This window comes from Podarcis filfolensis (genome assembly GCF_964270895.1).
Source record: "Podarcis filfolensis genome assembly, chromosome: 3".
In the NCBI taxonomy this organism is placed as follows: domain Eukaryota; kingdom Metazoa; phylum Chordata; class Lepidosauria; order Squamata; family Lacertidae; genus Podarcis; species Podarcis filfolensis.
In genome coordinates, this window is record NC_139606.1 from 48,669,410 (window position 1) to 48,682,941 (window position 13,532).

General features: G+C 40.2%; 1 protein-coding gene across 4 annotated transcripts in view; it reads left to right on the forward strand.

Moving 5' to 3' along the window:
- GRIK2 (glutamate ionotropic receptor kainate type subunit 2) overlaps positions 1-13,532 on the forward strand; it is a 439,539-nt gene that overhangs the window by 193,253 nt on the left and 232,754 nt on the right. For all 4 annotated transcript variants that reach the window (XM_083608281.1, XM_083608278.1, XM_083608280.1 and 1 more), the window contains exon 7: positions 772-945. In XM_083608281.1, coding sequence (XP_083464407.1) covers positions 772-945 — 174 coding nt within the window. The remainder of the gene's footprint in view (positions 1-771; positions 946-13,532) is intronic.

A 13,532-nucleotide genomic window follows, 5' to 3' on the forward strand; every position in this document is an offset into this window, starting at 1 on the left:
TACGTTTTGGATTACAAACATGTCAAACCCGGAAGTGCGTGCCCCGGTTTGCAACCTTTTTTTGGATTACAACCCATTTTTTGGGGGGATTACGAACAATTTTTTTTTGGAGGCCCCATTGGCGAAAGCATGCCTTGGGTTACAACCTGTTTTGGTTTACAAACAGCCTCTGGAACGGATTATGGTTGTAAACCAAGGTACCACTGTATGTAGCCCTATTCAGGTATTCTCCCTCACACAACTGACAATCTTGTGAGTGGCAGAATGTTGCAAAAAAAGGGAATATGGTTCTGCTTGTGAATTTGTAGATTTTAGCACTGGAGAAAATTTGTTGAACTTGGGTCTTTGTATTATGTTCCTGCATGTAATATCTGATATCTGACAAACCACTGAAAACTGGCTTATTAAAGCAGAAAAGCCTAACACTTGCCTAATTCAGGTTTATGGAATGTTAGTAAACAATGGAGTATGCAGCTCACTGACTTTGCTTGACTTTTCCGCATATTGTTAATGGCTATTCAGGTTCGTTTGGGCTCTCAGTGCAGATGTAGGTAATCAGAAGCAGTATAAATTAGTCATTTATTTTCATGTACATGTAACGTTGTTAGCAATTAATTCAATGCACAGTATTCTGGACTTTTTGAGAACTGTTTATTATTCTAAAGTCACCATAATTGCATTGGAGAGGGCAATAAATACTTGTTTGAATGGAAAAGATTCAGGATGCGTGATAGCAACTACAAATGTCCATCCTTTCTTCTCTTCCTTCAGGACCTCTTTGCTCTTGATGTGGAGCCATATCGGTATAGTGGGGTTAACATGACTGGATTCAGGATTTTGAATACAGAAAACAGCCAGGTGGCATCCATCATTGAAAAGTGGTCCATGGAACGATTACAAGCACCTCCAAAGCCTGATTCAGGTTTGCTGGATGGATTTATGACGGTAGGAGCACAATCTACAGTTTAGTTCATGTGGACCTACAAATGTTTTAGAATTTCAACCTTCCCTTTAGCTGTATAGTTGGTTTTATTACACATTTCCTTCTCAATGCTTTATTTAGCTGTATTCAACAAGATGCCTCATCTCTCAGTCTGTGATATCTGAGAAGTGAAGCTGAGCAAATCACATGAAGTATATATCAGAGTGTTTGGCCTGAATCATGCAACTCGTCGTGGAAGCACCAGATACTAAGATTAGAATTTCATTGTAGTACATATATATTTTAAAAGAGGGTCGGGGGATCTGTTTTTAGGAGGCTTCATGTAATCTGCCAGGGAAATTTGGCTTTTAAGTTTCTGTTGTAATTTATCTGGGTCTGAGTTAACTTCTATTGATGTGAAATGGGGGTTTACTTTCATACTGTTAAACTTTCGTGATGGCCAGATGACTGCAAATAAACAAAACTACTAAGATTGGAAGGTTGAGGTTTAGTACTGGCATGTGGGCACAGAAGTATGGGCTGCTTTTATTTTTCCTAGAAGGCTCCACAGAAATGACACTGAGTGGTGGAATTAAAAAATGGTGCCTCTGATCCAGCAATTTTCCTGGGGGGCTGCCTTCTTTCACCCACACCTTGCGGCATTCTCAAAATTTAAGCTGGGCTCTTCCTTAAGGGGTACATAAATATTGTGGTGGTGACAATGAGGGAATAGAAGTTTTCATCCATCCTTCATTTAAATCACAGTAAATATCTAATAGATGGCCATGAAACTCTTGCAGTTATGTTCCACACAATAAGCACAACAGCACTGAATGTGCTATCTGGATGAAATGTCACATTTCCCCAGGTGTAATATAGGTGTGAATGATTGATGGGGGTTGCACTGGTAACATGGACATAGGTGCACCCTCACACATGCACGCACTGCCAAAACATTGGCATAGTCTTCTATTTTAGATTTGACTTTTTTCAATCTTAGTATATACTTTGCTGCATTGGGTTTTTGAAAGAGGGTAAGATTTTGTAATTTAGCATTTAAGTCTCTACATTTGCAAAAAAAAAAAAGAAAGAAAGAAAAGAAAAGCAGGGGGGAAGTGAATCTTTTGCTTACTAGATAAAGGGTTATTGTCAACACTGGGAGCATTCCCATTTGTTTAATGCAGTGGGCTTATATTGCTTATACATTTCATGTTCTCTTTTTCTCCTGATGTTGTAAGGCAATAGGAATCTCGGCGCAGTTCCTTGTGTCTGAAAGAAAGACCCATTATTGGTGGTGCTAACACAGTCATTTGTCACTATATAAGATTCTAGAGCTTATGCATTTTTCCCTTGGCTTTATCTCTGAGCTATAGTAGGAAATAAAGAAAAAAGGAATTGGATTCGTTTATGAAGTCTCATGGCTCAGTTAACCCCTTTAATTGGTTCCTAGGAGCTATCATCTGAGTCCATCTATTCAGCTGCACAGTAATGAATGTTTTGCGCTTTCTGGGCAAGTAGGGTGGCAGTGGTGTAAGGGAGAATTTCCAAAGTTGCTTTGTTAGATGTTCCTCTTGGCTATCAAAAGCTTATCTTCAAATCTCTTGCTGACACTGTGGCAGCAGCCAGTGGGCTTTGCTGTGCCACAAGTTATGGATTATTCTCCTGTTACTAGCTGTAGGTCTCTCTTGTAGGAAAAGGAGTCCAGGGAGCCACAATCAGATGAGCTCCTCCTGCACTCTTGGCTCTTCATTATAGAACAAGATGGGAGCTAACATGAGATGCATTGTAGTGGAACAGTGCTGTTTCTTTCATGTGAACTGTCCATTCATCTCATGGGGGCAGAGGGAGTCCAGTTGCACTTTGTCGTTGTCAGATGAAGTCCTTTGTTTACAATTCACTCACCCTTTTTATGAGGAAACATATGACGCTCTCTGATGTTTGCATTCCAGAAAGGTTTGGTTCTGCCTCATTATATTAGAAAGTACATAGGAAGCAACTCTATACCAGGTTAGACTGTTGATCCATTTAGCTCAGTACTGTCTGTGTTGATTGGCAGTGACTCTCTTCAGGGTTTCATAATGGGGGTCTTTCCCAGCCCCACCTGGAGATGCTGGGGGCTTGAACCTCGGGTCTTTTGCATGCAGAGATCAGATGCTCTCCCATTGAGCCATGACCCTTAAGTGTCAAAACTTAAGTGATTCCAAGTTACTTTTTGTTTAGACTAGGCAGGGGCGAGTAGAGAAGAGTCAAATGCCACCAGCCTTTTACACACAGTGGCTTTTTATATAACATTGAATTTGTTCTAGATGAAATGTACTCTTTAAACATTTCCTACAAGGTGCTTGCCCTGTTCTTAAAGCAATGCAAAGGGTTTAGCAAGATCTTATCGGATTAGGATTATTTTTTTGGTGGGGCGGGGATTTTTCTTCTTACAGCTATAACAAAGAAGCACTATTACTGTGACAGAAAAGAGCTAAAATGCTGCCGCTAGGGACCTAAGTCTTGATGGAAATTCAAGAAAATGGTTTGCAACTAGGATTTTCAAGCTAATTTGCCATGGACAAATTGCTTAAACACTTTCGTCATGTCTCTGATTCCCCCAACCACTGCAGTCATATACAAACACTTATTCAATCTACCTCACAGCATGTCTGAGAGATTAATTAGCCAATGCTGGTATGATACTTAGAAAATCTAAACCGCTGCATCATTATTAATAAGGAAGTCAGAGAAATTGTCATGCTTCCAACTGCTGTCTAACTATAGAGCTGTAACCAGAAATAACTTTTTGAATTAAAATGTGAATTCTATATATTCAGTAGAACTGTTTTCTGGAGAATTAAAAGCAATTGGAAGAATATAAAGGAAAATGAAGAGTGAACAATAACCATGTTTGTGGAATTCGAACAACATGTATGAAACTAGATATTCTTTAATCTGACCACCTCCAAAGAAGGTGGAATTAATTCACCTCTGCAAAAAATGTTAAGTCTAGTTGGCTTGACCTCAGTGTTTCTAAGCACCCATTTCTATACATGTGAGGCCATTCAGGATCTCATAATGTATTTTATAAGTGAAATTGCTAATTTCAGTATCAAAGGGCATCCTTTTTCTGTCCATCAGTGAGTGGAATCTATTGCAAGAACAGTGCCCTGTGGGGTACTATCTATACATAATATATCCAGCACTTTAGGATGCACTCTGTAAATATAAATTATTATTAGAGCATGTTTCCAATTTAATTGGGACATGCTAAATCAAGAAAGTTGTTTTAATTTCATGTCTCCTGGGAAACTGATTTAGCTTAATGATACCGATGGCTGCTTATTTGGAACAATATTAGCATAAAAATCTGCCTAATGGGTGTGCATTTAGCTAGTGCCAATTAGTTAAATGTCACTTAGCCAGGTGTTAATAGGTATAAAATTCTGACGTCTGGACACATGGAAAGATACCAAATCAAAATTAAGGTTAGATATTTTTATGAACAGTCTGGCCGCTTCTGTCATTAACTGATTTTTAAAAAATGGGACGGAATCAATTTTCATTAAACCTTTAATCTCCATGGACAGTGTTTGTTCTTCCAAAAGGTTAGCCAGTAAACTCTAGCACCTGTCCCAAAGTGAAGGCCATAATGCTGATGCAGGACATCATGGCCATGTGAAAGGTCCTCTCATGGTGTAGTGGGTGAGAGGGTTCTCCCTCTCCTGACCTGGACAGGTGATGGGTGCTTATAACCTTGATCAGCCTAATCGTGTGGGTGCAGGAGGTGGGGACTTGCTTCCCCACACAACCCCAGAGCCAGTGTGGTGTAGTGGTTAAGAGCGGTGGACTCGTAATCTGGTGAACCGGGTTCGCTTCCTCGCTGCTCCACATGCAGCTGCTGGGTGACCTTGGGCTAGTCACACTTCTCTGAAGTCTCTCAGCCCCACTCACCTCACAGAGTGTTTGTTGTGGGGGAGGAAGGGAAAGGAGAATGTTAGCCGCTTTGAGACTCCTTCGGGTTGTGATAAAGCGGGATATCAAATCCAAACTCTTCTCTTCTTCTTCTTGTGTTAATAGCTTCAGGGTCTTATAGGAGCACAGGCATAGTTTGCTTGCGTGTAATGTACAGTTGTCCGCAGCATTCAACTTTATGTGCGGGGACATTTTCTATCCATGGAAATTCATTTTTGTATGTAGATCACCCTTGTAAGAACTTTTCTGTAACATAGTTGCAATGCTGCTCACAATCAGTCAGTGTATCAAGTTTATCGATGAAAGAAAGCTTATGCAAAACTGCATCCCATTCACTAAGGATGATGCAGTAAACAGTGTTGCACACAAAGTACAATATAAAAACCAATACAAATGAATTCATTGGGTCATAGCCCTAAATAAATTTGACGTTTTACATTTTCCTTCCCTTTTGAGAAAAGATAGGTAGACCATGTAGCTAGTAAATCATTGGGGTTTCTCTTTAAAAGGTACATAATTATGGCTGTGGTAGAGAACTTAACATTTCCCTACATATAAAGCAGTTATGAATCTACATGGGTAATGCCTTTTTTTTTAAAAAAAAAAAGAATGTTGCATGCTTACATTGATTCTTGGCAGCACATCCAGGTTTTACGCCTTTCCTACTCATTTATTTGTTGTCATTTACAACCAGAAGTGATATATTTATCCCTCTTCTCCTAAGCAATCATATATTGTCTCTCAAATCCCACCAGTTTTACCTGTGTGTATTTAGTGGTGCCCTGCATTTCTGTTGTGATCAGCTCTCAGGTGCCAAGATATTTCATTATATTTCCTTTCCGGGGGAAAAAAAATTGAGCTGGTAAACATGATTAGATACGGACAGAATGAAAAAAATGGTAAAATAGATAAAGAAAATGAGAGGAGAACTTGAGGCTTAATGCTCAGCCAACCAGCCTCTATCATGATTAATTCCTCTCTGCAGCTTAGGAAAATATAAGCCCATTTTTCTTGGGGGATACTTCTATATTGACCTTCTACTTTAGCATTTTCCAGCCAGCAAAAAGCTTCCCTACGCTACCATAGTCTGCTAATAAAGAGAACATTAAAGTATGACATTAATATTTAGAAATCGTACTGTTCATATCAACATAAGATGAAAGGAGATAACTGTATCAGATGATAGGCAAAAGCAATTAGCAAGGAAAACTATGATAATAAGGCACCAGAGCTTGGTAGGTCATCTTAATTATGCATACTTAACTGTGACTTGCGGCAGAGTATACCATGAAGATTAATATGAGAGCAAATGGAACTATTAAGCCGTATGAGATTCTTGCTACTATCTTTAGTTTTTTGGCCTAAATTTACATATTTCTGCACATGTACATTCAAAGCTCTGTGATATATTCATATTCATTTTGTGGCAGAGGAATGCAAGTTCTTTTTACTGGACTTGAAAAACAACCATTTTAATTACATATCGATACCCTTGAAAATAATGTAGTCTAAAAATACTTTTTTAAAAAAAAACCTGCTACAGAATTGATGTTAAAGATATAGGTTAATAACTTCTTAAGAAGTCAGGCCTAGCTGATCTAATTTCTGCTTGTAACTGTCCACATATCACCTCATAGGGTAGAATCTAACACAGCACTTGAAGCACTGTGCTGAAGAGAGAAGAGAGGGGGACGTGGCAAGGAGATTGGCATGGTGCAAGTTCTTTTGCCACTGCACCCTGCTGTCCGCCCCCCCCCCCTAAGCACCACAACGATGGGAGTCTAGATGTGTGTTACCACTCCTTCTTGCTTGCTGGCCACCTGTGATACGTAGCTGATCCTTTGTAGAAGCTGTCATAAGGAATGGCGTGGACTGAAGCTGGGTACTAATATAAATATCCTTATACATAATACCGCTAAATCATTATCAGCATTTGGACACATGAAACACATTGTTGCTAAGGCACTTGGTTCAGCTGACACCGTGTTCAGGCCCTTGAACTCTCTGACTCCTTTAGTTTCATTCTGCTGTTGGCTGTGAAGTCCTCATTTCCTCCACTTCTCATTGAAATGCTTCATTTACTTATTAGTGCTTCCTTCCTTTTCTATCTGTCTTTTCCATTTCCTCAGTCTCACTATCTAAGTAAATAGCTAGGTGACACTTGTCTTCTTCTCCACTACAAATACACATTTCATCATCTTTCCGTTTTTCATACATTGTCCTTATTGCCAAGGGTACAAGGTATAGGGCAGGTGTGCTAGTAATAAAAATAATCAGTATCCCACAATAACTAAAAATGCAGTTTTATTTTAATGGGTGTTTGATAGGTTTAGGCCTCAGAATGAGTGTCTTCTTCGTCTTCTTAACACGTTGATAAACACGTAAAATCTGTGTAAAGCTTTCAAGCTCTAATCACACAGAGTTGGCTTTGTATCACAGTTTTCATACTTGAGTTTTTCCCAGCAGTGCTTTAGAAATCAATGAATGAAAATCTGTTAGTGTAGTGACGGTGTTGGCAAACAGTGGACACTGTGCACTGCAGAAGCTGACAGGCAGCATTGAATACTAAAGATTGTTCAGGCGAGGAAGTGTTATCTTGTGACTTTTCCCTCCTCCTGTCTCCCTGCACTTCTAGGGAACTGTGATGTCCAGATGGCCAACACGGGAGGCAGAAGAAAGAGTCTCTCTGATACTGCCTTTCAAAGTTCGTTTCTTCCTTAGACTTCCAGCTCCTTTTAATTATGTATTTTATGGCAGTCTGCACAAGCCACTTACATTTTAGTCTGTGGACTATGAAATCTTTGGGCCAAGTTTGAGGATAAAATCTTGGGGCTCAGCTTGAGCTGATGTGACAGAACCTGCTGTGGATTTCAGATCTGAGCTCTGAAACATGGAGATTAGCAGGAGGAGTGCCTTTAAGCAGGTGGAGAACTGCCTTTACTCACACCAGCCACTCTGTAATAACAGCTTGTGTTGTGTGTGTGTGTGTGTGTGTGTGTGTGTGTGTGTGTGTGTGTGGATGAGCGGAAATTTCAGATTAGAGGACCTGGCTGTCAAGTTGCCTTGGTTTCCAACAGATAGCTAAGTTTAGAAATTAGCCACTTGTAGAACTGGGACTTTAAAAAGCACTTTGTAAAAAAAGAAAAGAAAAGAAAAGCCTTCTGATTAACAAATTATTTTAATATATGATGTGACCAGTGTACAAAACAATTAATTAGATATTCCCTGCATTGACAGGTTACACTGTCTGTCTGTTTGCATTATGAAATGTGTCTGGAAACATTTTAACCATTACTGACTATTGTAGCTAGTGTGTTCAACCAATTATAATACCAGGGAGGGTATCCTGGCAAACTTCACTCATCAATACCCTGTACCCCTTCACCCTCCCTTTCCATCTGGTCAAGAAAACCCTCCACATTTCTTTACCCCACTGTCTTTACATCTGGCTGACTCACTTTCCTTCCTTTCATACCTTGACAACACACCTTCCACCTTCTATTACATCTGGCCAAACCACCCTCTCTTTATACCCCACTCTCACCTTATATCTGTGGCTCTCCTGAGCTACTCACTGGCTCACCTGCCTGCCTCTTCAGCCTCTGGTTCATTTCCCCTCATCTTCCTTGGGCCACTCTCCTACCCACATCTTTAGTTCCACTCCCCCACCCTCTCTAGTTTTGCCCTCCATCACCTGGACCTGCACCTCTATCTACTGGATCCCTCTTCCTCTCCATGCCTGGTTCACGCATCAGCCAGGCCTACAGCTCACCACACTGTAGTTCATAGCACCACCTGTTTGTAGGCAAGCAAACTTCAGGATGATGACATCCTTATAATTTTATATATTAGGGAGATAAAATGTTCCAAAATCATATTTACTTTTTAAAAACACCAAACAAACACAAATTGATAGAATTATGTTCTTTTTAGAATTGTTGGTGTTCTCCTTATTATGCTAATTTTAGCAATTCCAAACGATAAATTGTCATTGGCCATCTGGGTAGACCGTTTGTTTCAATGACCTGGTTCTATCACAGTTACATTTTGCATGCACTTAAAACAGCATTTTTAATATCTGTCTGTACATAGTCAATCAATCTAATGTACTGATTTTTGTGACAAGGTTATTTTAGGTTAAAATAAGAATAGTTAGTTGGCAATGGCAACTGCAGATATTTCTCCAAGGCCCACTTGAGGAAGTGTTTTATTGCTGTTCATAATCTTTTTTATTTTTATTTTGTGCTGTTTGTTACTGCAAAAAAGGTTGCAGGTCACATCTTCTAGTTATGTTCTATGCTTCTGTTTTTACCAAAGCATTGTGCACAGATATTTTGAAATAATAGCAAACTGAATGTGGCTGCATCTGTCAATCCACTGTAATTTCTGTGTTTATTTTAAGCTTTGAAACCTTAAGTATGTTTACTTGTAAGATTTCCTAGGATTTAGTGTATTTAGAATCTGAGCTCTTCAGACTTCAGCCATTGTAATCTGGATCAAGCCCATCACCTCTAGTGGGACTGACCTGAACTTGGCAGAGTAATGGCTCTGAAGTAAATAAATAAGACCACATTGAATTAAGTTGCTGGCTCTGTTGGATATTAGTTCTCTTGTGTGGCATCGTATTTTCTTCAGTAGAACTAAAACTGAACAAGTAGAATACGGATCAAGATTTTGACATGAAATCTTAAGTGTTAACCTTTCACAGTTTCGTTGTACAAACCCTTTAGCATCTTGAAACATGGTTCAACTCAGCCCACTTTCATATTCTTGAACATTGTTGTATTATATAGCACTATCTGCACCTAGTATTTTCCAGGGCTATGCAACTGATTTGTCAGAATCTTGAACTGATTTAGGCCAATTTGCACCAGTTTCTACCAAATCAAGATTGGGTCAAGACAGCTATGAGTTGCTATAGACTGGGTTGGGTGGAACTGAATGGTTTCCAAACTGTCACAGTTATTAATTACAGCACCATAGAAGTAGAATGTCAGGGGGAGGGGAGGAGGAGAGCTGGACTTTGTTCCTTGAGAGATCTAGGCTCTAATGCAGGGCTAGAATCTTATCCAACCCTCTTTAGTCACAGTGCTGGCTGGGAGAGATAGTAGTCTTAAAAGTGTACTACTTTCCACATATGTGGTGATATATTAAACTATAGAAAATGTGTAAGCAAACAAAAGTTCACAGCCTTCACTCTTTTGTAAGTTCCGTCTCTTCAAAGAGTTTGGTGGCATTTGTTCAGCTTCTGTTTCAGCTTCATAGGGCCATACCCAGCATTATACTTGTTTGTTTTCCACCCTTTCCCAATTAATCCCATTCCCATCACATGCATACACACGTATCGTCTGTGCCTTAGTTGCTTAGGTAGTGTCTCAGTGTTGACTTTTTTTTACGTTAGGCTCACATTTTATTTACAGCTATGCTCTTTTTCTATCTCAGCCTTTAGTAGTACTTTGTCCTTTGTGGCTTGGGCGTAAGTTTTTGTGAGGATATTGTACACAGTTCAATACATTGTACACAGTCAGTGCCCAAGCAGCATGCAATGAGTGTATGGGTTCCCAGAGAGAAAGTCTGAGCCAATTAGCTTCTCCTCTAGTCTTACTCCTGCTGCGCCGCTATGTGCTAAACCATAGATCAGCTCCTTGTCTAAACCTCAGCTTATGGTTTGTTTTTTTCATTCTAGACACACCAGAAACTGTAACCAGGAATTTTTTAATCTTCTCTATGGGAGTGCAGATGTTCAAAGGTTTGTGCTAAGCCATGGTTTGGTTTAACATTCCATGCAAACTGAGCTAGTGTTTGTAGGATTTTTGTATATGATCCAGCTAAACTTAAGTAAGTCCCACTGATTTCAGTGGGAGAAAGCTAAGTTCATGCTTAACTTTCTCATTTAAATCAATGGGTATTGAACATACTTAACTTTGGTGAGATGGTGACCTGACTCAGTGAGTTCAAAGTCATGTGCTGTTGCAGGCAATAAAAAGGTTATATTACTTTGTTCTTCTGTCAATATAGTCACTGGTACTGATAATGTTATTTTTGGAAAGTATCTGAATGTCTATTTTGTGAATCAAAGTGCCCTACGAAGTAGCTGATTTCCCCCTCCCCCGTTGGTTGTAGCTTGAGTGTCAGGAGCCTGTATTGATTTACATGTGAGATCAAGAGAAAGAGTCAGTCAATAAAGCAGTAGGAAGTAAAGCAGTATCAGGAGAGAATTTTAGTTGTCAGAATTCCAAACATCAGGTTTATTAGACTTTTGCTTGTACTTAATAGCTCCTCTGGGGATACTGCTCAGTAGCAACTGCTCAGCCAGTTTTGGCATTAGAATTAGCAAAGGCATCTAGGAAAAGGTTGTTTCGGGTGAGGAAGCACCACATCAGGAAGTAGGGACAGTTTTCTCCTGCTGCTGTGTAACCTCCTGCCAACATATATAAAATTGCGCTTTAGAATATTTTTCTTTTCTCTCATGAAACTGCAGAAATATAGTGCCTTCTGTGCACCACTTTAATGTGGAAAAGTAGCTCATGTATCCTCTTGGCACCTATTACAAAAGGGTTTGTGAATACGCAACATAGTCAGTTGTGAACCACCTTTGTAGTATTAGCTCACAAAAGGCTAATAATAGAAGGTATCATCTGCTTTCATAACTTTGTGACATTCTTCTTTGTTGTTTGTTTGTTCATCCTATTTTAAAGCAATGTTTTCTTTTTGATGGTGTGAAAATTAGCTTGCCATAATGCCATGAAAGCAGGGTGGGTTGATAGGAGAGGTGAGAAAAAAACGCCAGAGTGGGACAGGGCACAGATAAAGAGCTCCATCATGATTGACAGCTCTAGGCTGAATCAGAGAGAATGGCTTTTCCAGTATTTATTTACTTCTTTAATTTGTATGCCACCCTTCATCTGTAGATCTCAGGGCAGTTCACAACATAAAAATACCATATAAAAAAGACAAAATACATAATAAAAATTAGATAAAAAACAAACCAGTAATTCCCCCTTCCACGACACATTCAAAACGGTTTTGGAGGTTAAACAGCCAAAGGCCTGGTTGATGAGGAACGTTTTTGCCTGGCACCTAAAGATGCGTAATGAAGGCACCAGCCAAACCTCCCCACAAATGGGGAGCCACTGCAGAAAAGACTTGTCCTTGTGTTGTCAAGCTCTGGACCTCTCACGGAGGAGGTACACAAAGAAGGGCCACTAGCTGGGCCATCAGCCAAAGCAATTGTACCCATTCCTTCAGAGGGAAGCGCCACAAAGTGGTGCCACCCACCCCTAACTTGGTCAGCTGCTCCAAAAGGATACCATAGTTGATGGTATCAAAAGCAGCTGAGAGGTTGAGGAGAATTAACAGGGACACACTTCACCTGTTTTTCTCCCAACAGAGGTAATCAACACAGGGCAACCAAAGCAGTTTCTATGCCAAAACCATGCCTATGGACCATCCTCAGAGATCCCCATCCTTGGAGGTCCCCTGTCTCTGCAGAGGAGGAAAGGTGCTGAAAGCCTAAATCTCAGCAGGAAATGATTTGACCATGACAAAGGGCAGATGTCAATATCCCTCACTTTCAGATCCCTCTCTTCCTGCCCAGTTGAAAAAAAACAAGGGCCAGTATTCTCCAATTTCTGTGCTTTGTGGCGAATGAGCAGCTTTGCAAGAGCAAAGCTTATGTCTCTACACTTACGGAAGAGTCCATAATGGGAAAACTTCAACAACACATTTTTGCAATGATGTTTCCATGAACAGAGAAAAATGGTGATCTCAACTTCTTGATTTGAGAGTTGCCAATCCGGCCACCAGCTGCTCAGGTGCTTGTTTACAGGTATTTTCTGGTGCTATCGGTGTCACAGTAACCAGGCTATTCAGTGTGAGAAGGCAGTGGTGATATACAGTGGTACCTCTGGTTACGAACTTAATTTGTTCCGGAGGTCCGTTCTTAACCTGGAACTGTTCTTAACCTGAGGTGCCAGTTTAGCTAGTGGGGCCTCCTGCTGCTGCCGCGCCACCACCACATGATTTCTGTTCTCATCCTGAGGTAAAGTTCTTAATCCGAGGTACTACTTCCACGTTAGTGGAGTCTGTAACCTAAGGTGTTTGTAACCTGAGGTGTTTGTAACCTGAGGTACCACTGTATTGCAGCAAAATAAGTTTGTCTGTTGCTGATGTACAAAGTGGACCTGATGGTGCACTTAACAGAGTGCCATAGGTGGCCCCTTGCAATTTTGTAGCTCGGACTTTATTATCAGATCAGCATATGCTTACAGAATCCCTGCTGCAGCAATATACAGTTAGGATGGCTAGCGGATGCAATCACTTGCGGGATATTGCTTGCCTCTTTGGTCACTTTATCTGCCTTTAAAACTGCATGACAATGCAGTTTGATTAGCAGTTCAGTAGAAAAGGGTTTCTGGCATTTCTTTTGAGACCATAACTCCATAGAATTTGCCTAAAACACATAGCATCCCTGAGTCTTATTAACAGCTGCGTTGATGAAATCAGTAAGGAGACTCTCCGCAGGCCTATTTGTTGAGATGCTATGCTTTCTCCATTTCCTTCTCCCCATTAACTTCATGGCAGAAGGAATCCGTGGGCTGGCTCAAAAAGAAAGAAAAGAATATTATTCAGACTAGTCAAACAATATGCATGT